Source organism: Physeter macrocephalus, chromosome 6 (genome assembly GCF_002837175.3).
Source record: "Physeter macrocephalus isolate SW-GA chromosome 6, ASM283717v5, whole genome shotgun sequence".
In the NCBI taxonomy this organism is placed as follows: domain Eukaryota; kingdom Metazoa; phylum Chordata; class Mammalia; order Artiodactyla; family Physeteridae; genus Physeter; species Physeter macrocephalus.
The window spans coordinates 93,158,694-93,184,835 of NC_041219.1; the positions used below are offsets into that span (position 1 = coordinate 93,158,694).

The 26,142-nt window shown below is 40.5% G+C and overlaps 1 protein-coding gene across 1 annotated transcript in view; it reads left to right on the forward strand.

Annotated features, from left to right (window-relative positions):
* The first annotated feature begins 6,123 nt into the window (after positions 1-6,123).
* The window catches only part of DBX2 (developing brain homeobox 2), a 38,977-nt gene continuing 18,958 nt past the window's right edge, over positions 6,124-26,142 (forward strand). The window contains exons 1-2 of the mRNA XM_007116284.2: positions 6,124-6,854; positions 21,598-21,693. Of these exons, the coding sequence (XP_007116346.1) occupies positions 6,455-6,854; positions 21,598-21,693 (496 nt within the window). The 5' untranslated portion in view covers positions 6,124-6,454. The remainder of the gene's footprint in view (positions 6,855-21,597; positions 21,694-26,142) is intronic.

The following is a 26,142-nucleotide window of genomic DNA, read 5'->3' on the forward strand; positions in this document are numbered from 1 at the left end:
TGAACAATGCCCGAGGCATGGCAAAATAATACACCAATGCCAACAGAGCCAGCCAGGAAAGACATGTGCAGGAAAAGCAGGACAATCAGAGCATGAGTCCTGCCAGATCAACACTGAAAACATATTTCAGAGGTGAGCCAGATTTTTAGAATTTATTTCAAAGACCCGAGAGTATATGGGATGAGATGGGGTAGAGGAAGTGGGAGAATGTTTAGGAAAGAATAGAATTGTATAGAAATCAATTAAGTAATGATTACTGAAGTGGTTGAATATGCCTAACTCTTAACATATTCCTGTGCTTTTCTTTAAAATATTTTTTTCCTCTCATTCAAGGATTAGGATGTAATCTGCCTAAGGCTCTGAGTCGTGAGTGTGTGTTGGGCTACGGAGAGAATCTACAGAGTTAGCAGTTATTGGGAAATATTTGTTTCTCCCTGAGTAACCCGGCACCAGCCAGACTTAAAGGTTACTAAAAGGGATACAAAGGGTTCCTGAATCTTCTCCTTTAAGTTGAGAACAGAACCTAGCTCCCCACAATCGCATCTCCTTTTAAAAGATGTCTGATTGTTGGAGCAGGTGCTCAGAGGCTGCCAATGAGAGGTCAGCAATACATCCTGGACTTCATCCAGTGTCTGTATTACCAGGGCTGTGAGAAGGCTTCTCTCTCCACCAAGCACAGAGACTCTCCTGCTCAAAAGGAAGAATTCTGCTGATCATGGAGGGGTGGGAAGAGCTTCTTCAGACTCCATTACAGAGGTCCAGGTCTTAATGGAACTATTGTTAAGCATGCAAGTTTAAAATAAAAAAAGATATACTTTGTTTGTTGTATCTGTTTACCACTTAAAGGATTTGAGGAGACACACTAAACGGATACACATATAACAGAGACATTAAAATAAACATAAAAAATGCAAAGTGAGCTAAGGAGAGGATGGAGATGAGGGAAAGGCAGGCTAAGGGAGTTACTGCCATTGAACTCTAAAATTAGCTCAACTTCTTGGCATTCAAAACACATCAGGAAACACAATGGCTATATAGTTCTCACGGTCTGATAAAACTAAGCATACTGGTTCCTTAAGAGAGACAAGACTTCCTCAGACTCTAAATTCACAGATACCTTCCAGATAGCTCTCAAATTCTCCTGCTTTACTGCATCATCATTGCCACAAACCCAGCCCAAACTCCTGGGACCTCTTATCTGGATTACTTTAATGGTCTCCAATCCCAGTTTTCTCCAAATCTTAGCATAGCCTCCATACCACAGAAGTGGTCTTTTAAAATGCATATAGGAGATCATATCTCAATGCAGAGACTGAGATACAACTGACAGACATTATTGAGATACAACTGATATACATTATATTAGTTTTAGGTATGCAACACAACCATTTGATATTGCAAAATGATTACCACAATCCCTCAACACACATAGTTACAATTTTTTTTCTTATGCACATCTCATTGCTTTAATGACAAAGTCCAAAATCCTGAGTGCTGCATACAAGGCACAATCTGGCCCCAGCCTACTTCTGCAGCCTAATGACAATATAGGTCTCGGCCTACACTTTTCCCTACAGGCTCTCTCCCCTCCTCTCCTCCTCTCCCCTTCCCACCCTTCTTTACTAGCTAACTCACACTCATTTTATACCGGGCTATCCCATAGGTTTTACCCATCTGACCCTGAAGTCATTTAAGTTTGTCATGATGCTTTTTTTTTTGGACCAGATCTTAGCATAGGCCAAGGTGGTTCTTTAAGGAATGAAAACTCTATATACCACAATGGGCTGAGCCTCTTTGTGCATTCTCAATTATTAGGTTCTTTTTCATGAATATCAGTAGCTTCTAACAACTAGTTAAGCAAATTAAGGGATATAGAGCCATTCCCATAACCCCACTATCACTAGGTGTGAAAGCAAGTGTCAGACTGAATTCTATGATGCACTTAAACATTTATGTGCAAGCGGGTACAGAGACAGTCATATAAAAGGTTTTGGAAGCTCAATAATGTCCAGCTCTTGGCCCTTTCAAGGTCACATCCTCTAAGAGAGATTTGCTTGAGGAAATGTGACAGTGTTCTAGTCCTGCGATGCTGCTAATCCTAGTTGGGTTTAGGAAATGAGTTCTCTAAGTCAGTGGCTGAGCACAGGCCTGGTTCAGAATTAAGCCTTGGGCTCCCTTCTGGAGGTTAAAGCCTTTCACATAAAAGTGGAATGCTGCCCTCCACATCTTAAACACCACTTATTGATCTCCTGAAAAATAATTTGTAATGTTCATTGAACTAACTAAAGAAGTCTGTTGTTAATTGCAGATAAAGATAACTGTTGGGAAAGGCAGTCTTTATCATCCCCCACTTGGCTGCGTAAGAATGGGCCTGGGGCCTGGAACACTGCTTTACCAGGAAAGAAAGAGCCCAGCCAGCCTGTGCTGGGCTCATCGCCTCTCTTGGCTCCATCAAACAGCCCCACCTCTTTTGAACCTTCAGCCTCCTGTCTGTAGCACCTCTTTTTTTCTCATCATATAGATATATTCATCTCTTCTTTTAACCCATGACTCCCTTTAGCTTTTCCCTCGTGTTTCTTCAATCTCTACTTTCCTATCTTCTATTGACCTTCAATCATCCACAAACTGATTTCTGACTTTCTTGCTCCCCATGAAAAGCCTCTTGCCCTAGTCACTTAGAATCAAGTTATTTTTTTGGTCTGAAGCATTTACAGAGTTGCATATTAACTAAGGTAAGTGAGGATATGCTGTGGAAATCAACTCTTTAAATTTTAATGGCATTAGCTAATAAAGGTTTACTTATGTCATAGTTTACTCATGGAAATATTCATGGTCACTGGCCTTCCAGGGTGATTCAGGGACTTAGGCTCCTTTCACCTTGTGGCTCCACCATGCCCTGGGGACTTCAGGTCCTCAGCTGGACCTCTGATCTAGCAGCTGAAGAGCAAAGAGTACAGAGGACTGTGTGGATTGTTAGCAGGGGACAGCCTTGGAGGAGAAATAGATCACCTCCCCTCTTACTCCATCGGCCATACACAGCCTGCAGGGGAGGCTGGGAAATGCACTGTGGCTTTTGTCCAGTTGGAAGAAGAAACTGCTGAGCAAACAGCAGTTCTTTACCAAAGCTTGCCATTCACAGTTTTCTGAAACTGTCTCTCCCTTGTCTACCATTCTCTCCTGGTTTCTGTCTTCAAATCTTGACTGATTGTTTTTTCAGTCTCCTTCACAGCTTCTCTTTCTTTTTTCCATCCCTCCATGTTGGTATCCCCCAGCATCTATCTCCTGACTCACTTCCCTTTTCACTACATTATTCTCCCTCGAAGATTTCATAAACAACCAGAACATCTATCTCCATCTTTTTCTTCATACCCCCATGTAAAACTGCTCCTCCTCTTACAAGTCCCCATCTTGATAAGTGGGCATCTGCTCAGTCACTGAACCAGAAAACCAGAGAAGTGATCCTACATTCTTCCCTTATCCTCTATAGCTGAGGTTTCTCAGCCACCACACTACTGACATTTCAGGCTGGGAGCTGTCCTGTGCATTACAAGATGTTTAACAGCATCCCTGGATTCCAGCTACTAGGTGTTAGTAGCTAACCCCTGACTCCCGCCAAGTTGTGACAACCAATAGTTGTGACATTGCCAAATGTCCCCTGGGGAGGGAGGGGGTCACCCCCCACTGAGAACTGCATTATCCAGTTGTATTGATTCAATCATTACAATATTTATCTCCTCCATTCCATTTTCTTACCATTAACTTTATTAAATTCCACATCATCTTGTGTCTGGATTTCTCCAGTTGCCTCTTATCCATCTGTGGCAAGTTGGCTGACCCAATAGTTTCTTTGCTCAAATCTTCACTGTCACCTTCCACTAAAAAAAAGGGAATACTTGCTTTTCCACCCCTCTTCGAACGGCCAGGCAACACCATTTAGCATGGCAAATCAGGTTTGCGGAGAGGGTGACAGTTGAACTTAAGGGTTCCAAGGCTTTGGAATCATCCAGTTTAAATTGTGTCTCAGCCTTATCACTCTGGTAGTTGTGCAGCTTTAGGAAAGTTACTTAAATTTCTCTGGGCCCCATGGTAACACTGGCATAACAATAGCACCAACCTTATAAGATTATTGTGGAGATAAACAAGTTAAAATGTGTAAAGTGCTTAGTGCTATACCTGTCTAAATGTAAACACTGGATAAGTGGTGGCTATGATACAGGAATGGCAGCGATGATGTAATAATCTCTCTATTCCTTGCTAATCTCAAAGGTTACTACTTCACATCCTATCCTCAACCACAGTCCACTTTTTAGGACTCAGTTTAGGGGAGACTTCCGGAAGTTTTCTCACACTTTTCTCTCCAAATTACAAGATGTTACTTGTTTTTCTCCCTCACTGGGCTGTGAACTACAAGACAAGGACAAGATCTTTCTTTACTCTATATATTCCCAGGACCACCACAAGTGCTCAATATACATGAAATGCTCTGTAAAGGTATGTTGATTAAATCAATAAGTGAATGAATGTTAGTAACATGCACCAGCCTTGCCAGAAACTTCTCTCCCATTTGGCAGCAGCGGGGAAGGGTGGACCTTTAAAAATCTTTGGACATACCAAGTGTAAATGAAACACAAATCAACCAGGTGAATTTTCAAGAGGAAATTTATCTCACAAACCTGGCAACTCCAGCCAGCTTTTAAGTAAATGGAAGCTAGGGACAAAATTATTCTTAGGGTAAAGAGTAAAACTATACATGTGACCCCAAACTTTGCAGACATCCTTTAAAAACTGTACTCTAAATAAATGCATCTAAATTTGCACAGGAGAGTAGTAGTGGGAAGTGTGAACTGACAGAGAAGTCAGAGTGTAAACACTCCATTGACATAGACAGTCATGAGCAAAATGAGGCTGCTGGGACTTCCCTGGTGGCGCAGTGGTTAAGAATCTGCCTGCCAATGCAGGGGACACGGGTTCGAGCCCTGGTCCGGGAAGATTCCACATGCCGTGGAGCAACTAAGCCCACGCGCCACAACTACTGAGCCTGCGCTCTAGAACCTGCGAGCCACAACTACTGAGCCCGCGCGCCTAGAGCCTGTGCTCCGCAACAAGAGAAGCCACCGCAATGAGAAGCCTGCGCACCACGGTGAAGCATAGCCCCCGCTTGCCACAACTAGAGAAAGCCGGCGCGCAGCAACGAAGACCCAACGCAGCCATAAATAAATAAATTTAAAATAAATAAATTTTTAAAATGAGGTTGCCTTATGGTTAACTAGAACTTTTAATGACACACATGCTTTTTTCACCTGTCCAGTCTCTATTTGGCAGACCGTCAATAAATTGAAAATACCCACAATTCTAGGGGAAAAAAGAAAAAAGAGCAACTATAATTCTAAGGAGTTCAGTGTTCACACCCGGGTCTCTTGAGGAGGCCCCAGCCACCTTTGGTTTGGTGGTGGCTTTCTTCCCGGGTTTTGGACTCAAGCATCTGTCGTTTGCCATTTAACCAACTCCAACCAAGATCCCCTTTTCTAGATCAAAATTTATTAGATCACCTCTTCCTGAGTGCTTCCTAAATCAAATCTTACTAAAAAGTCACTGGAAATGAATTTCTGGAACCTGAGAAATTTCTTTAAAGGTCTTCAAGAAAAACATTTCTTTTCCTCTTAAAAACAAACAGGGGCCACATTTAATACACGAACAAACCCATTCTTGAAAAGGTACCTTTTCATCTGTACCACCACAAGTCTCAGTAACACATGTGGCTTTCTCTGATGACTATAGCCCTTCAAGACACTGGTGACTCCCATTCTCCTCCCCCGGATGCCCTGAGGTGACACCAACACGGGAGAGCCAGGGGTCGCCCAACAGGTGGTCCGCCGAGCGCTCTCCAGGTGAGAGCGCCGCCCGCGCTCAGGGCGCTCCGCGAGGGCCTCCACGCGCCCTGGCGCTCCCGGGGCAGCGCTGGCTCCCTAGAGAGGGCCGGGGCCGGGCTGCTGGGAGGGGGCGAGCGCCCGGTTCCCGTCGCCTCCACTCCCGTCTCCTCCAGCTACGCGTCCCCTCCCCTTGCCAAAGCTCGGACTCTCGGAGTTGCCCTTATTGTTGGCCGCGTCTGTCACTTTGTGGGCCGGGTGACATGAATGGATGGGCTGGACACACCTTCCAGCCTTATAGAAAAAAAAAAAAAAAGTCTGGATCTGCATAGAGGGCGGGAGGGACTCCCCCGGCGCCCCGAGAGCCAACGCCGCGGGCAGGGGAAACGCACAGCTCCCCCCTCCCACACACACTCCTCCCCTCCTTTAAAAAACCGCCCAGCCCAGAAAATAATATCTTTCCCAGCCCGCCGGCGTCCGCGGTGCTCTCACCTCCTTTCCCGGCTGAGCGCGCTCCAGCGTTGCGGTAGGCGGCGCGCGGGGCGCGGGTCCGGAAGCGGGCGCGCAGCGGTCCAGGGCGCCGCACCATGCTCCCTAGCGCCGTGGCGGCCCATGCCGGCGCCTACTGGGACGTGGTGGCTTCCTCCGCGCTGCTGAACTTCCCCGCCGCGCCGGGCTTCGGCAACCTGGGCAAGAGTTTCCTGATCGAGAACTTGCTGCGGGCTGGGGGCGCCCCGCCGCACAGGCTACCACCGCCCCCGCCCCACGGCCCGGCGGCAGCTCTCGCCGCAGGCGCTCAGGTCCGGCCCCTGCCCGCCAGCCCGGTTCCGCTCAAGCTGTGCCCCGCGGCAGAACCAGTCAGCCCCAGCGGGGCGCCCTACGGCACGCGGTGGGCGTTTCAAGTGCTCAGCCCCTCGGCGGACGGCGCCAGGCTGCCGGGCCGGGCTCCGGGGGACCGAGACTGTGCCTTCCAGCCGTCAACCCCAGGTGAGTCCGCTCTCCCCTCCCCAGCCGCGGGCGGCGCCTCTTGGCCTGCGGGTCCCGAGACCTGGGCGCGCCGGCCCTAGTGCGCAGGAATCCGCCCGGGCCTGGACCTTCCGAGAGCATCTAGAGATTCGGTGGAGATGCCGCCTCGGGGGTGAGGAGGGTACCACCACTAACTGTGATTTTCCTCCCCTTCGCGTACCACCAGCTTCCTCTCCGTCCCCTCTTTCTACAAGTGGTAGGGCTGCCTTGAATTTAAGGCCTTTTTGAAGAAACCCTGGAGGCACCTCCTGGCTTTAGCCGAAAGGGCAGCCCCGGTCCTGAGATCTCTGGGTTCGCAGGACCAGTTTCACGGGGTTTCCCAAGTTCAGCGTCTCCACCCGCCCGCTTCTGTCCCGGAGGCCGCGCGACACCCGTTCCCTGGAAAGTTCTTGGCTTGGAGAGCCTCGCTCGGCCCGCTTTGGGGGCTTTTGCCTCTTCATACCGTTGCGACGGTCGAGGCGGTTGCAGAACGTTCGCAGAGATCTTTGGAAAAAGAGTTGCGCAAAGTTTTGGCTTTCTTCACTCTTACATTTTGGATCACTAAGACGCAAGAAAATCGAAGCTGGCTTTTTCTTCGTGCTGAGCTGGAACAGCCTAATTGGCACCTGGAGTAGGAAGTTCGCCAATAAATGAGAATTTACCCAAAGAAGGGCAGTTTTGGTTTGCTTGTTTTAATTCCCGAATAAAACCTAAGTGTTGTGACTGGGAAGAGGATGCGGACAGTTTAGTCAATATATTAGCTAAAGCTTACGGAGGGGCTGCCGAAATTGGCAGTGAGAAAGGGAAAGCCTCTTAGAGACTCAAAAACTGAGATCCAGTTGGATTTTTTTTTTTTTTTTTTGGCTTGCGTCCTTAGACTATCTTAACTCATTCTTTAAATCCCGGTGGGTTTGTCCAGAATGACTAATAGACGCTTTTTCAGCAGATTTCATTGTCCCACCAAACTGCCGAATCAAATTTATTGCTAATGGCTTTATAGAATTGAACATGTTTAGAACCTGTCTTGGTCTTTCAGTTTGAAATGGTTACTAACAGAATGGAACAAATATAATTAAATCAGCACCGGTCTCATTCGCATAGTGTAAAACCTAAATTCTAGGCAGCGCTTTTGCACCCTGGGAGAGGAACAAGTACAGTTAAGACAAAGTTTATGTGCCTTGGAAATCTGGGCCATTCTGTTCTTTTTGAAGTATTAGGAAAATGAGAAACGTGTAAAGCAGGTTCGTGTAGACAAGAGCTGGTAAATAATGACTCATAAAAATAACATTCTCAAGAAAATTTGGTGATTTGTATAACTTTTGGTGGTTTGGCATTGTGTTCATAGAAGCTATTTTTTTAGAATTCTTAAGTTGCTCTTGATCATGACTGGCTCCTCAAAAAAGTTAATTTTAACCTTTGTAGATTTTACAGGTTAAATTTAAGTAAACCAAATGTGAATCAAATGCAGACATTTCAATAACTCTGAAAAATAATTTTGTATACCTATTCATTTTCATTCAAAATGTTACAATTATTGGGTAAAGGGTTTCCTAACTACATTATTTTTATTTTCAAGAACATACTCATTCTTGTACACTTATTAAAGTATCAAAATGCAAAAATGCTTTTTGGAATAATTGAGAGTATAAGAACTTAAATTTCACTTTGAAGTATTTTCATATAGCTTAAGCCTATCTTTTTCCTAATTTTTTTTCAGTCCTTATTGAAGATTTGATGTTTTCCTAGGTTAATTTTTATTTGAACATATAACTTTTTATTTCAAAAAAATCATTCTTGTGAAGAGTGCATTTAATTTTTGAAACTCAAAAAATATCTTAAGATTAGAACCCCATAAATTTGTGCCCACAAATTTGCCGCTTAAAAACATTTAAAAAAATTTTTGACAGAGAATATAGGTTTCTGAACCGTGCTCCAGTTTTATTTAAATGACAGATTCTTGCCCTACCAAATGTGGAAATTCTTTTGTACTGTGTAGAATTATGAAGTTATAATGAGTGCTGACAATGTTAGCTATCACCTGAAAATTAGATGAAGATGAAATAGTGATTGACGTTCTGTAAAGAGTAGAAAGGAGATTTAGAAAAGCTACTGTTTTCAGAACGATAAAATACTTCTTTCTGAAACATCAGTGAACAACCAGTTCTAATCCTTTAGACACTAACTTAGGAGTGGATCACAAAATGTGATTTTTAATGATTTCGGTGTACTTGACTACTCATTTTTTTCTCAACTTAATTTGTTGAGTGCACCAGTCTAGATGTTGAATAAGAAAACCCCGGAATTCTTTTTAAGGGCATTGGTGAAAGACAGCACCATTTAACTAGGGGATTTATGCCACTGCATGCATTTCGGCTTCATTATTTTTGTTACCCACTATTAATTATACCATATAGTTCATTCATTCAGCAAATGCTTACTGACTGTCTCCCATGTGTTCAGACTGTTCCAGGCCATTGGGATAATCAGTGAACAAAACAGATGACTGTCTCTGCCCCTGTGAAGCTTATAGTCCATGTTCTGTCCTACTTTATGGTTTACCAAGCATTTTCATAATTGTTAGCTGCTTTAATTCTCATAATAGGCCAATTTTTTACTACAAAGATTATTCCACTTCCTAATTTTGTTTTTGCCTGAAGTATCAGTTTAAACATCTGTGGTCTTGTGAAAGAGGAGAAAATTGCCCCAAATCTCCATATTCCTTGGATTAGTCTTTCATTGAATGTGAGAAAACTAATGAGGGCTTATGGGATAACCAATTGCATGTATCACAATAATAAATCAGACTGGGATGTTATATCTGAGCCCATAAGGAAAGAGATTGGCCTTCCCCTTCGTCTTGTTATGTGTCTGAAAGGTGGTGACAGTTAGTAACACAGGTTTGCAGATTATGGATGAGAGTTTAGCTGTCAGTACTTCATCCCTGAAAACTGGCAAGCCTTTAAGTATTTAGAGCAAGCAAAGGAACATTCCATAGCTGTATGTTGTCAAGTTGTGTATATAGAGTAGTTTAAAAACTTAAAAAATCAGAGGGTATTCTTCAAAGTTTGAAAGGAGCGTGTTTAGTGTAATAACAGGTAGTTGAGCAGATTCACCTCCAGGGGTTGTATGTGGAAAAAAAGAATTTTGGATATTATAGTTTATTCATGGAAACCAGGTTTTTCAAGTAAATCCTAATCATCAGAGATCCTCCCCCAGAAGTTCATTAATGTCATTATTTGGTGGCTATTGTGCTAGATTTAAATAGCCATGTTTTTGTATATTAAAGAGGGTCCTGAAATGTAAAAAGCTGAAAATTTAAAATTTCTCTTAGTTATGCCACCAATTTTCTTCAAAGTAAGCGGAACAAATAGCCTTGCTTTTCAGTACCATTTGTTATTTTAAACATTTTAGAAAGTGTTTGAAATGAAGATAATTTCCTGAATATAATTTAGTGATTATTAAATCTACTCCTAGTGCTGCATATAAAAGGATTAGAAAGCAAATCTTTATTCTGAATAGTTGAATTGAACTGTTCTTTTTTTTTAAAGTAATTTTGTCAAGTAGGTTGTACCATGTGGTACAGAAGTGGAACCAGATCCATAGTATTCTGTCTGGTACCCCTTTAGAGTTGTTAATTAATGCGTCACGTGCCCTCTGATTTTCTTGTCCACCTCACAGTGCCAGTTACTCTTGGCCTATTAATCCTTGACTCTGTCTTAAACTGCTTGCACTTATGGTTTTTTTTTTCCAACTGGTAGTTTTATCCGCTTTCACTGACATACCCTGAAAGTGTGACATAAAATAGCTTCTCTTACATCTTAGGCACTTTGGGGAGGGAGGAGAAGATGAATCTGTGCTTCAGGTGGGGATTCCAGTCCAGCTGAAGACTGTGATTTGATTTATGAAGCCAGAGTTTGTCATTTATTTTTGCTGACACTATGCTTTAGGTTTGTTTTGGCAAATTAAAGTCACAGGATCTTGACTATTGATGATACCGACCCAGAACCAGGACAAAGAGAATGGGGGATCCAGAAGAGGATAATGATGGGACCCATGCTGGTAGTTCCTTGCTCAGGCCATCACCCCAAACATCCTTTGGTGGAATTTGTAGATAATACCAAACAATAGTCTTACTACACCTGTACTTTTTTTTTTTTTAATTTTTTTTTCCTTTTTCTTATTTTTTTACACCTGTACTTTTAAAAATAATCTGCTCAACATATCTTTGGATTTATATTAACATATTAATAACTTTTACATAGTTCATGAGGAATCAGCTCTGAACAAATTGTTATATGGTCCCCAAGTTCATAAACTTCAGGTTCAGGAAGTTCTTGCAGTGATGAGAACCAGTGACAGTGCTTTTACTTCTGGTTCAGATTGAGAAAACCACACTCCCTCCAAAATAAGGTCTGAGTTGGAATTACAAAAGGGTAGCAATTTATGTGCATTTTATTTGCCTCTCACTTTAGCACCTATCCCTCTCCCAATCCCTAGAATGTGCTTCTCTACTTTGCTTTAACAGCAAGAAATTTCAATCTGTTAACATGTATTGAAGCTTTATTACTGAGGTTTAATAATCAAATAGGAGTAAATACAGTAGGCAAGTAGGAACATTTTAGAATCTCTCCCTTAACTCTTACTCACTTTAGGGATTTGAGGATTATTTTAAGAGGCACAGTGGTTTGAATGCCCAGAAAATTGAGTACAGATTTATGCAGAAGTAAATGTAGGCTCCAGAGGGTTCAGGGTCATGTCAGGAAGCCAAAGGATGTCATATGTTGTGGGCAACTTAAAAGAATTGTCAACTGATTTTTAGCTACTTTTGTTTGCCATCAGTGTGGCTCAGATGTGGGACCCAATGCTGTGCATTAGACTCCGTTGTACTCCTTTTGGAGTGTGCCGCCTGCATCCTGTTCTTGTGCCCACCAGAAAAAGTCTCTTTTTGCTATAAGAAGACATCTTATGGTTAATTTTGCTGCTGAACAATGATAGAGATGGTATCCAGTTGAAAGTAAGGGAAGCAACATAGGTAATAGCTGTGTTCATAAAATACTTTTAGCTTCATTGCTATGAAAGTTTTTATAGAAGCAAAAATGTGATCATCTTTCAAATATTTAAACAAATGTGTGGTTTTTTTTTTTTGAGTCATAAATTTCTTTATTCTCAAACTCTAAGAGTTAACAAATCAGTCATTGGATCATGTTGTGAGACTGGTTTATAATGTGTCTGAATTCCTGAGGCAGATTTTATTTGTTTGGTATCCTGCTTATTTTGATTTAGTTTTTAACTTCTATAATTTGAAATCATAATGTAAGGTTTTTGTTGGATTCATAAAAAAAGTCACTGATAAGTTACCATTTATTTCATATTTCTATGTAACCTTGCTTTATAAGGTTTTTCTAAAGTCTTTATAAGTCATTAATCAATAGGATTATCAAATATTTTGCATAAGAAATGTGTTTTTATGTTAGAGTTGGGGGGTAAATACATTATTTTCTCCTCAACCTACTTTCCACCACACTGTTCCTCTTGCTGATATCTCCCATAATTTTAGAATCCATTTTATATCTTTTGGGGAGGCTTGATTTGTAGCTCTTAAAACAATGTTTGTCCACTTAATCTTGGGTTAACAGAGGCCCTAAATAAAGTTTTTTACCTTAATTACTGTCATTTTTCTTTCCACAGTGAAGGTACACAATTTTTAAGTCAAATTAAAAATTCAAAACAATTTTTTTTTTTTTTTTTTTTTTTTTTTTGTGGTATGCGGGCCTTCCTCTGTTGTGGCCTCTCCCGTTGCGGAGCACAGGCTCCGGACGCGGAGGCTCAGCGGCCATGGCCCACGGGCCCAACCGCTCCGCGGCATGTGGGATCCTCCCAGACCGGGGCGCAAACCCGGTTCCCCTGCATCGGCAGGCGGACGCGCAACCACTGCGCCACCAGGGAGGCCCCAAAACAATTTTTAAAAATTAAAAAATTTAAAAATTAATTGAAAATTAAAAACAATTTTTAATCACTTTGTTTTCATTCAAATGCACTGGAGTCTGTCAGGAATAAAAAGGCAAACTGTAGAAAGAAACAATATGATTTTTATCTAGGAATGCTTGTTAGAATCCTTCTTTAAAGACTTCATTAGATCATGCTTCCATTTTAAACTTTCTTAGTAAGAAATTGGACTTTTGCCTTAACGTATAATATGCTTACCAGACCCTTGTATATTTTATTCCAAAAATATTTTATTTTACTTTCAGTAATGTTTCCACTTTTAATGAAATCTCTCCCTTTCATTCTTTTTAGCCTCCAGTCAATACTTGATTTGGCAATGCTGAGTGATTCATCACTGTATATAAAGTTACCATAACTGATTTTATCTTTAATAACGTTATTCATTTTGTCAGCCAGCTATTAGTTGGGAGTATTTCAGGGGTTCATTTTGTCAGCCAGCTATTAGTTGGGAGTATTTCAGGGGAACACTCTTTTTGTAAGTTATATGAACAGTAAACTTAAGGCACTAAAATTCTCTGAAGTCAAAGATCAGAAAGCTTCTATAAATTTTTAGACGTTTGTTTCAGAATCAAACAAAGCATGGGGAAAAGGAAAGGAAAAAAACATCAGGTCTTTTTCTATTTATTGCTGAATATTTAATTGCCTTCTTGTTTATAGATATTCCAAAGATGAACTAGGTTTTTCCCTTTTCTTTCACATGTTCAGGCACCACGCATGATATAACAGCCTTGATTTCATTAGTTCTAAGTGGCAATCAGAAATAGAATATACAATATATACATTTATACCAGTCCTCTTGAGAGGTGTCAAAATTCCTTGTTCCTTAAAAATTTAAATCCCTAATACTTTAAAAATTAAAATATGTGGAGGAATTATTCTTTGAGAAGATTTCTGTACATTAAAAGAGAATAAAAACCATGACTGCTGGTGAATTTTTTTAATAGACTAACCTAGGACTGGATTGAGTTTAGGTGTGTTGAACCTACCTTAGAGTTAGATTGGGTCTGAAACCAAAAGACAGTCAGATTCTTCAAAGCGGGAACAGAGTAATTTCTGTTTGTCTACGTATTTTCTATAGGTGCTTTCGTACTACACATTGAACAGCTGCAACAGAGACCACATGGCCTGCAAAGCCTAATGTATTTACTATCTGGCCCTTTATAGTAAAAGTTTGCCAAAACCTTTTCCAAAGCATAAATGGCAAATTGAGTCAATTCTAAAAGAATGTATAGTTTTCTGAGCTGGTTTTAGCAGTATTTCTTTAATTTTAAAGTCTAGATTCAAATCTAAGGTCTTTAAATTACTGATTATATAATCCTAAGCAATTCATGAAACTGCATTGAACCTCATTTCAAAATGAGCACAGATGTTAGGCTCACCATTTGACTTTCACCCACATACCTCAAGAGCCCATTGACCACACACAGGGAAAGATGTGAAAGACAGCTTTCCACCCTTCCGCCATAAGTAAAATACATACTGGAAAAGGGGTATTGCTGTGAAGAAACCATCTCACAGCTTAGAGGCTTAAAGGAACAATTTATTATTTTCTCTCACGGTTTTGTGGACTGATGGGGCGCAGCTGGGTGGTTCTCACTTGGAATCTCATTGCAATTAGAGGTCAGCTGGGGCCTCCATCATCTGAGGGCTCAGCTGGGCTGGATGTCCAAGATGGATGTCCATGGACTCGCTTGGCTGACAGGGATGCTGGCTGCTGATGTGGTGCTCAACTAGAGCTGTTCCAGCATTCACACTTGGATTTTTCAAGGGCCTGGAGCTTCTTATACCATGGCACCTGGGTTCTGAAAGGCAGAGTTCTAAGAGCAACATTCCCGGAAACCCAGGCAATAGCTGTTAAGTCTTCTTACAACCTAGCCTTGGAAGTTCCAGAATGTCACTTCTTCCACATCCCTTGGTCAAGCAAGGCAGCAAGACTATCCCAAATACAAGAGAAGGGGAAATAGAGATGGCTCTCAATGGGAGGAGTGCCAAATAATTTGCAACCATTTAAAGTGTGCCACGAGGTAAAATTAGGATAACCATCATCAGACACAATTTCTGCCAGGTCTGTCTCCTGCTGGAGGAGACCAGTGCAGGAATTAATCACATATAGTGGTAGAGCTGGGAACTCAAGCAGCCTTTATTGAGGATTGTAGAGTTTTGAGAGCTACAGGTACTGATCTGCCATGGTATTCTCTTCTGTGACACTGACTTTATAATAAAAAGAGCAAGGGATTTCCTCAAATTTTGCTTATTTTTTGGAAGCTGTCTAATGAAGACTCCTTGAAGGGAGAGGCAGCTGTCTAATGAAGACTCCTTGAAGGGGAAGGGACTACCTTTGATAATTGCAATGAACTAGAACCCCACAGCTTGAGGAAAAGCCAGACTCCACCCCCTTGTTGGTGTTTTGAGGACAGAAGAGAAGATGCTAGTTGGAGTGTCCAAACAACTGGTCGTTACCTCTTGCCACGCAGCATATGACCACAGTAGAATCCTTCCATTTAGCCCCCCTTATATTCCACTACAGCCCATCCACTACTGCCAGGTGATTTTTTTTTTTTAATGTAGCTTTCATCATATCATCAAGCTATTTAGGAAAACCTTAATTATCCCCATTTGACTATCAGATCAAATAAAAATATTCAGTTTGTCCTTCAAGACCTTCATTCCATCAGTTGCTTTTAGCTCCTCCAGCCACATTCTTTTTTTTCTCAGTTATATATATATACATATATATATTCTTTTTCAGATTCTTTTCCCTTATAGGTTATTGCAAAATACTGAGTATAGTTCCCTGTGCTATACAGTAGGTCTTTGTTGGTTATCTATTTTATATATAGTAGTGTGTATCTGTTAATCCCAGTCTTCTAATTTATCCTTCCCCACCACTATCCCCTTTGGTAACCATAAGTTTGTTTTCTGTGTCTGTGTGTCTATTTCTGTTTTGTAAGTAAGTTCGTTTGTATTTTATTTTTTTTAGATTCCACATATAAGTGGTATCATATGATACTTGTCTTTCTCTGTCTGGCTTATTTCACTTAGTATGATAATCTCTAGGTTCAGCCATGTTGCTGCAGATGGCATTATTTCATTCTTGGCTGAGTAATATTCCATTGTGTGTGTGTGTGTGTGTATGCACACACACACACATACACGTCTACACCACATCTTCTTTATCCATTCATCTGTCAATGGACATTTGGTTTGCTTCTATGTCTTGGCTATTGTAAATTGCTGCTGTGAACATTGGGGTGTCCAACTACATCTTAATGTTCACATCTTTGGCCTTGGGCCAGCAGTCAGGCTGGTCTCCTTAACCTGCCCTGGGTGTCACCGTCAACCTTGCCTTCTTTCCTTTTGTTCATGCCACCTTTCCTTCCTGGAATGCCTTTCTCTTCTTTTGCCATTCAAATACTTTCCAAGTCAAGTTTCCAGATCAAGATGCTTTTCCTGCTTAAAGCCTTCTTTGACAAAGGCTTCCTAACAATAATACTCCTTTCTTTGTTCTTGATAGTATATTTTAGTGGAAATCTGGACCATGCTGCTTCTTTTTATATACTGTCTTAGAATCGATCCCAAATTATATAATAGTGGTAGGAATAAAGGCTAACATTTATTGAGTGCCTGCTGTATGTCAGGCATTTTTTTGTGTTCTTTTCAGTGGCCTCATTCTGATTATACATTATAATCACGAGTGGAGCTTTTGAAAAAAAATGGTATACTAGGGGGCCCACTCCTCGCCAGCCTGATTTAACCCAATTGGTGTGGGGCCTGGGCATCTGTATCTTTGAAAAGCACTCCAGATAATTCTGATGTGTATTCAGGGTTGAGAAACATTGGCTAGGGGAACACACAGTACTATGTTTTTTAGATCTCACGGCCTTGGAAAATGCCAGATTTTATAGGACAAAACTGAATTTGGAGTATGAAGATATTTGTATTTCATTTATTTGATCAGCAGATTCAGACCTGTAAGGTACGGAACATTTAAAGGTAGAAATTCTTCCAGGGAGGGAAGCTATCCTTTTTGAATCTGTGTCATCCCAGCACACGGTGCATTATGTGGCACTTGATAGATATGCAATAAATATTATTTGCGTGGAATTAAAAGGACAGAATCAAACAAGTAGACTCTGCATTTGGTTTATCTTCTCATGAACTGTACTAGAACATTAAGACCTTTGTTTTGCTGTGTCTGAAATACTTAAGGCAAAAATAAATGCAAACTTCTCTTGTTTTCTGATGAGCAGAAATGTAAAGGATGACTTAACTTGCTTTGCCTTGTGATGGAAGGCAAGTTTGCACGTGAATCACATAAATGAATTCCGTCCAGGTTGTGTGATAAAATAAATCACACCTTATTCATAAGTGTTATTTCTTAGGTCTTACTACTCAAGACAGATGGTTGTCATTCTTTGGAGTCTTTTGGCGGGGGGGGGTCCACTCTATTCCTTATAGTCAGTTCGATTGTGTAGTATTTCAAGGTCAGGGGTTTAGATTTCTTTATTCCTGGTGCCATGTACCCAGCACTTGAAGGAGGTCATTAAAACCATTCTTTTGAAATTATTTAATTCCCTGTTATTCTTTCCCAGAGGTATTTTTTGACCTTTGGTTGCCTTTGTAAGACACCTTGGAACCTTTTCTCGTGTCTCCTTGTCCCTCTAAAATGTGCCGCCCAGTCGGCATAGCATCGCAGTAGCTCCTGAAATTTATTTGAAGGTTTTATCAGTGGTCTTTAGGATCCGTCCTTTGAAATGTCAGCACAAATCAGTTAATACCACAGTTTGCTATGACAATAAAAAGAATGTGGTTTCACCCCATGTAGATACACTCTGTTCTCCATTGGTAAAGAAAAATAGAATAATAAAAAAAAATTTTTAATGTTTTTTTTTGCTTTCTAGACAACAGAATTTTGAAAGTAATTTTTCTGTATCTAGGCTTGTAACCATCCTTGACTGTGGGATGCTTTTGTCACAGAACTGTGTAGTTAAGTTAAAAAAAAAAAACAAACCAGGCCAGTTCACCATTAAGTTGCCTCTAAGTTCCCATCTTAATTAAACATTCAAAATAATTAATAGATAGTTTGATTCTGTGTCTTCAAATAAGTCAGAATATATGATTAAGAAATGAAAAGTTCATGAAGTTTTCTGTGAATAAGTGATTTTAGTCATTTGGATTCAGACAGTCTTGTTCTGGAAATTTTAAGTCATTTGTATGTAATTTGTAAGAGATTCCCACAGAACCCAGAAGGCAGATTTGTTGACAGGATACAAAATTTGGAGTATCCTGAAGTGCTGTGCTGAGGGAACCTAACATCACGCTATAGAAACTGACAGCGCGCATTTTTGCCACAGGGAAAGCCATTCGATTTTCTCTTATGGAAAGCTGGGGAGATGTGGAGATGTCCATTTTCTGGGTTCCATCTCTTACTGGATAACTGGCAGTCTGTGTGCATGACATCCTTATCCCTCATGGCTAATAACTACATGCTGTGCTAAAATATCTGTGTTTCCCTGGTCTTTTAAAAAATGTGCTGAGACCAGTCATCATCACATTCCAGATGCTTGCCCATTTGCGGTTGAATATTAATGAATGAAATAGCAAGTGTTAAATGCATAGCCAGTCCAGTGCCTGTGTATAGGAGGTAGTCCTTAAATAGTTTTATCATAAGTATTGCTCAGTACGCCTAAAATGAGTTGGTCCTCTCATGATAAATGATAAAGTGACTGCATCTAGATTATACTGATGGGCTTTGGAATGCGTATCATCTGCTTGAAATTGCCTTGTTTTTTTTTTTGCCCTTTTCAGAGCTTCTTCAAGGTAGTTCTTAAATGGTTTACAAAAGTTTTCATGCATCTGTTAACTCGTCACTTTGTTTCTATCACACTTGAGTTTCTGTTTTTGCTCACCACTTTAAAAACCATGTGGTTTACAAACACTTAAAAGTGTTATACATGTTTTTAACGCACTACGTTATTTTAAATGGCTATTTCCTCACACCATTCAACATCCCTGCAGTCACATGCTCAGCTGGATTAGCATTTGACTTATGTCCAAGTAGGAGCACATAAAAAAATGGAGCCCTTAATTGGAATTTCACAGTGATTTCTACATAAACCAGCTTCAACAAGGTGTGTAAATATATGTGTGTCAATGAGGTGATTTTAAATGGTGAAGAAATGCTACACGGTGGAACTTTAAGCCTTGTCATGTCACATGTAGTTCTTTAGCCACTAGAGTTGCTACTGTAGACAGAATGTCATTTTGATTACAGCTTTACTATATTAAGATAGGATAATATAGAGCACTATAACAAACTGTTCGATTAAAACTTTTTCTGGTTAAATTTAACACTAAGATCCTATGTCTCAGAACCTCATTTATCATCACAAATGAATTTAATTGAACACTTGTCTCAAATGAACCGTCCATTTTTTAAAAAATTCTTTATTTTTTCATTTTAGGGCCATAGGGTTAGACTGAGAAACATTTTGGCTCGAATAGTAAAATTTGTAATTTGTCCATGTCCTGCATTGTTATTTTAATAGTATGTAATACTATTACATACTAATAGTAATGTGCTTATTTTCTACACTAGATATTGAGCAAAAACATTTCTTTTGTGTGTGTATTTCCAACTATCATGATAAATGCTTACACGCATGTATGTAAATGCAACATGGCTCAGCCTTTTTCTTTTACCTCAATTTTAAAGATGCCAAACAGCACAATAGCCATAACTTAATTATCTACGGAGTGTTTAGTTTGGAAGTGAAATAAGTTAGTTAACAGAAATACTTGAGAATAAACATAATGAGGTAACTTTTATACAGGGAAATGTATTTCCACTTTTCAAAGTGCTTCATACATTCATAGAAACATTAGAAAATGTAACTCTGCCTAAATAATGCCATACTCTTACAATTTAAGATATCAAATTCAAGTAAAGTGATTTATCATTTCTATGATGGTTTTTCAGTCAGTATTAGAACAACTTATGATAGAAATGAAAATTTTTTAAAAGTTTCATAGATCTTATTGAGCACCAAAGTGGGTCTCCTTTTCATACTTTGCTTAGTTGCCATATTTTCAAGGTAGCATTAAGACATTTTATTATTTGAAAATCCAGATGTTTAAAAACTAAAAACACTGACATTGACAACTTTCCATCATATTATAGAAAAGACCCTGCATTATGATTAATTTGCAATTCAAAGACATTAAGGACCATGAGACCATAAAATTCTTATATATACTTATATACTTATTTTAATATATCCTTCAAAGATACTGTTAAAATAAACACATACTTATCAGTTGGTTAAAATATGAGTCTGAAATTACTGTGTTCTTGAAAAAGACATGTATTTGTAGCAAAATAATATTCACTGTATATGATTAAGAAAAGAAAATTTCCATTGAAAATGAAGGGAGAGTAGTAAAAATATTTATTTTCAAGTCATGTTCTAGATTTCAAGGTCATCTATTATGGAAGACACTATGTTTCAGGATGTGTCAGGGGAGCAGGGAAGAGGTTAATTCGTGATTTCCTATTTCTTAGTTTTAAGATTATTCATTCATTTATTGAACATTTTTTGACTATTTAGAATATGCCATGCACTCTGCTGGGTATGTGATGGTGAAAGCAAGTTGCCCACCTAAAGAAATATCACCCATATTTATATTGTATGAAACCCCACTGTACTAAAGGACATGTTGTATCTAAGGTACTAAACCAAAGCCTGGCATATAGTAAGTGCTCAACAAAGAAGAGCCATTAATATTCTGTGACATCCTTTATAGCTATTTTTCATCTACTGAGGAACAGAGTGTAAAATTTCTTTATTTACAAGAGTAATGATAATATTCCATGTATATGAATTGAAAATGTTCTGAATAGAATAGTTTAATAAAATGAGAAGAGCAGAATTATATGGCAACTCCCTATACTATAAACACAAATGCTTTCAGGTTAATAGACGTCTCTTGAGAGTAAATGTTGTTACTATTCTCAAATACTTTGAATCATGTAAAAGTAATCAGAAAGACCACTTTTTGTTATGGAATTGCTCACTAAATTAACTATTATCAACTTTGGATCTAGCTATCTATATATTTCAAAGAACGTTCTGAAAATAAACAGTAGAGTAATACCATCTCGTAAAAGAGTAAACTGAAGTGTGTAACATCCAGATTGTTTCTTGATAAGTATTATATCCAGAGCTGTGCTGTTCAATGTGAAAGCCTTTAGACACATGAGTCTATTTAAATTTAAAAAGAACTTAAAGTAAGAATTCAGTTACACAGACATACTAGCCACATTTCAAGTGCTTAGTGGCATATGTGACAAGTGGATACATATTGGACAGTGCAAGTAGAGGACATGTCTATCATCACAGAGAGTTCTCCTGGGCAGTGTTGCTCGAGGTTATATTAGATAAAGGACTATTTGATATTTACTACTTATAACCACACAGGAAACGAATGACTAAGTTTGGTTTTGATAATTTGATTGTTTACACCACAGCTTCCAAATCTTGATTAAATTATTTAGCAAGCTCTTTGACAGGTAAAGCCTGCTTTAAAATGACTTTAATTCCAGCAAAAGTTTAACTAAAGTCTGAGAAGATGTAGTGCTTTACTCCATGACTTCGGGGAAATTGGAATTTTGAATACTGTCTAAGAGATATGGCTAATCAATGTGCTGCTTTCTCTGCAGCGCCTTCCAAGCCTTTTTTTCTGAGCGCCCCGCCATTCTACTCGTCGTGCTGCGGTGGGTCCTGTCGGCGCCCTGCCTCCCCCACTGCTTTTCCAAGTAAGTTTTTATACTTCATCAGCAATGCCTCAGTTACTCTGTAAACCAAAGCAGCAGGATTTAATGTGCTCTGGAAAACTAATTGGTAATGCAATGGCAAGGAGATAATTCCTCACTAAAAATCACAGCGATCCTATTCAGGAGGTTTCCAGAGATTTATCGAACCTCAGCACACTGAGCGATTGTGAGCGGCTTCTAATGGCATTGAAACCCAGGGCTGACACACCAAGGAAAGCAACTTATTTTCCATTTGATGTAAAAGATCTCAGAGGGACCCATTTGGCTCTTTCTGAAATGTGTAGCAATGCTCATTTAAAGAAGAAGAAAGGAAGGAAAGAAAGCTAAGAAATTGTGTAAAATTTCCATTCAAATGAAAATGTGACACAGAAAGGCACTAGATATCCATGGAAAATAATCAAAAATTGTCAAGATTGTAAAAGGAGATAAATACCTTCTCTTATGATCTTTAAGAAAACCAACCAGGGTTGTAGGAAACAGTTTCAAGAGAACTTTTCAAACATTACACAATTGTAGTAGTGTGCAGGGTAGAGGGAGAATGACAACTTTCAAAATCTTGAAGAGCACAAACACGCTCACACGCACAAAGAAAAAGATGTCTAACTGAAAATAAAAAGAAATAAAGTTCACCTTGATCTTGAGATTTCTAGGTCAGCTGAGAATCTGTAGACGGAGGATTCGAGTTTATGATAAAGAAGTCCAAAGGAGGGGTGCATTTATTTCAGCTGCCCAAGAGAAAACATTGATTCAGGTTAACAGCTCTGTCAGGTGAAAAGTGAAATAGGGGTAGAGTCAGGCGGAAGTCCAGAGCTGTATCATGGTGGAATTCAGATTCCCTGTTGCCTCTCTGCATGTGTTTTATGAATGTTTCAGGAGAGCAGTTGCTCAACAGAATGATTCCTGACAAGTGAGGCAGCAAATGCTGGCCGTTTAATGAGCTGCAAGCTTCTGAGCATCTCTTTAGGGGGCTGATACTTTCCCACAGAGCACTTTACATGGCTGGGACCCGGCCACAATGGGTGACAGACCCGTGACCAATCGTCACTTTCACTTGACTCATCCACACGCGACCTCACCACGATTTTTCACTGTGCAGATGAACTTTCGTAACCATTTCACAGGGAAAAGGCTCGGGCAAGGGTCAGTTGCCCTTTTGTATGGTCATAAAGCAAGGCTCTGTGTGTCAGTCTTTTCTCCTGTCTCACATTCCAAGTGAATTTCTGGACACCATTTAAAGCACTTGGCTGAAAAATAAAGCAGTGAATGAAACTGACTTTTATAGACTCATTCTAGCTCATCTTCCCATATAACCCTGCCCACCTGGAAAAGGATTTAGTGGATGAGCTGAGTGTATACAGGACTTGCTGAATACACAGGGCCCATTATCCACTATGGGGATTGTTTATTAACCAGGACTGATACACTATTTTGGAAGTGACCTATTAATTGTCCATTTAACTAGAATGTATTGATTCAAACAGAAAAATAGAAACCATGACTAAACCTTTTTCTCGCTCCTTCAAGGTGGTCTCCTATGAGGATAATTGAAAACTGTTGTACAGATTAAGGAGACATTTATCACCATATATTAGAGTATCAGGAAAGGATGCCTGGAGTAGAGACCTAAACCCCAAATATCTGACACCACAGCATGGTGGCATCTCTGTGGAATTAAATCTTCAGTGTGGTATTCCAGGGGTGGAGATTGAAAGAGGTCCAACCCCTAGTTTCAGTGTTTTCACCCTGGTATAATACTGGTCTTCTACTTTAGAAACTCTCTGGAAATGTAGACAGGTAAGGGGCAATGTACCCAAATATTCCATGTAACAGGTGGACTTTCATGTATGCATGAATGTGTGTGTGTATTCGTTTTATAGTACTGTTTTAATGAGTTTCTAAGCCATAAAAGTATACTAATGCCCAGGCCAGTTTACTAAATAGAGCACATAAAAGTAAGTCCAAAGTAATTTCCTAGATAACCTCATCTTCTTGACTGCTTGAAAAAAATCACCCTAAGCATGTCTCATGTTTCTCCATCTCCTTCTCAGCCCTTCCTACTTTATGCCTTTGTGTAGCTGTTGTAAATTGTGGTGTCTATCCCTGGAGGCTTATGAAGTCCTGTGTTTATCTTTTTTATTTAATAAAACATACAAGGGGAAAATCAGCACAGTTCAGACTGAGGATGAGAATGCATTTGGTTTGTCTCCATTTCTAAGTTGGCATTTTAAAACAGCGTAGAAGGGTGGAGTCAACCTGGCGTACTAGGAGGATGCGGAATTTGCGTCTTGGCACAGCTAGGGCACCTACCAGGCACCGGTGGGGAACCACGGACACCTAAGGGGATGGGAGGAGCCCCCAGCGACCGGGTAGGACATGAGGAGTGGGGGCAAGGAGAAGTGGAGGCGGGATGGGACTGGCGCCCCTGAGGGGCGGCTGGGGGAGGGGAAGGGATCCCACACCCGAAGGGGGAAATTGGGGAACCACTGGGAGGGCAGAGGATCAAAAGGGAGTATGGCCAGGTTTCCCCTGCCCACTTGGGGCCCCAGGAACCTGCTGAGATCCTGGGTCTGATCCTCTGCCCACTGAGGCCCCCTCCAGCCGTGCAGGTCCTGAGGAGTGGGAGGGAGGAAAGGGGGAGCAAAAGTTAAGGCCAGACCTCCAGGACCGGCACCCCTGAGGGATGGCTGGGGGAGGGGAGGAGTTCATACACCCAGTGGGACTGACCCACAGTTACGGGTCCAGCAGTGGTGACAAGGGAGACCCTGGGGGAGATTGGTGGGGGGCGGCGTGGAGGAACGCCACCAGTGCTTTCCTGTCCACTTAGGCACCGGGAAGCCTGTTGGGCTCCCGGGCCTAATCCTCTACCCTTGGAGCCTCCCTTCTGCCATGAAGAACCCAAGCCCCACCCATACACCCTCACTCAGGGCACTACTTCCAAACTCCTCAACTCCGCACTCCAGAGTCCCTCCTTTTGACGTGCTGCCTCTCCTATTCCACGCAAGTCCTAAGCAGAGGCCCCGCCCCACACTTGAACGCCCCACCCCATGCTCAAACGTAACCCCCCCACCCACCTAGGTCCCGCCCCACCTTAAACCCCACCCCTACCTAGGTTCCACCCCTGCCTAAACTCCGCCCCCATAGCCAAGGCTATTTTTTTTTCTTTTTTCCTCTTTTAGATTGGGATTGTTTTACCTTGTTGATTCATTGTGCTTGATTCTTTTATATTTTTATTTTTCCAATTCTTTTATTTTTCTAATTTTATTTTATTCTTTTTTTTTTTTTTTTTTTTTTTTTTTTTTGCGGTACACGGGCCTCTCACTGTTGTGGCCTCTCCTGTTGCGGGGCACTGCACCACCAGGGAAGCCCTATTTTATTCTTTATACTTTGTTATTGTTCTCTCCTTTTGGCTTGTTCCCCCCCCCCCTTTTTTTCTTTTTCTTTTTTCTGATGTGGTTTTATTTTACTTTGTTCCAGTTGTTCCAATTATAGTTTTATTTTTCCTAATATATTTTTTATCATTCTAATTTTATTTTGTTTTTTATTCTTTGATATTGTACTGCTCTTTTCTTTCTTTCTTTCTTTTTTTCTTTTTACTGCACTACGAAGCTTGTGGGATCTTGGTTCCCAGACCAGAGGTTGGGCCCGAGCTCCTGTGCAGGGAGCTCTGAGTCCAAACCACTGGACTAACAGAGAACCTCAGACCCCAGGAAATATTAATCAGAGTGAGGCCTCCTGGAGGTCCTCATCTAAGCTACAAAACCCAGCTGTATCCAACTGCCTGCAAACTCCAGTGCTGCATGTCTCAGTCCAAACAACCAGTAAGACAGGAATACAGTACCATCCATCAAAAAAAAAAAAAGAAAGAAAGAAACAACAAAAAATTATGTTACAGACGAAGGAGCAAGGTAAAAACCTACAATACCAAATAAATGAAGACGAAATAGCCAACCTACCTGAGAAAGAATTCAGAGTAATGATAGTAAAGATGATCCAAAATCTCAGAAACAGAATGGAGAAAATACAAAAAAAATTAAACAAAGATCTAGAAGACCTAAAGAGCAAACAAACAGTTACGAACAGCACAATTACTGAAATTAAAAATACTCTAGAAGGAATCAATAACAGAATAACTGAGGCAGAAGAACAGATAAATAAGCTGGAAGATGAAATGGTGGAAATAACTGCAAGAGAGCAGAGTAAAGAAAAAATAATGAAAAGAATTGAGGGTCGTCTCAGAGACCTCTGGGACAACATTAAATGCATGAACATTCAAATTATAGGGGCCCCAGAAGAAGAAGAGAAAAAGAAAGGGTCTGAGAAAATATTTGAAGAAATTATAGTCAAAAACTTCCCTAATATAGGAAAAGAAATAGGCAATCAAGTCCAGGAAGCACAGAGAGTCCCATACAGGATAAACCCAAGGAGAAACAC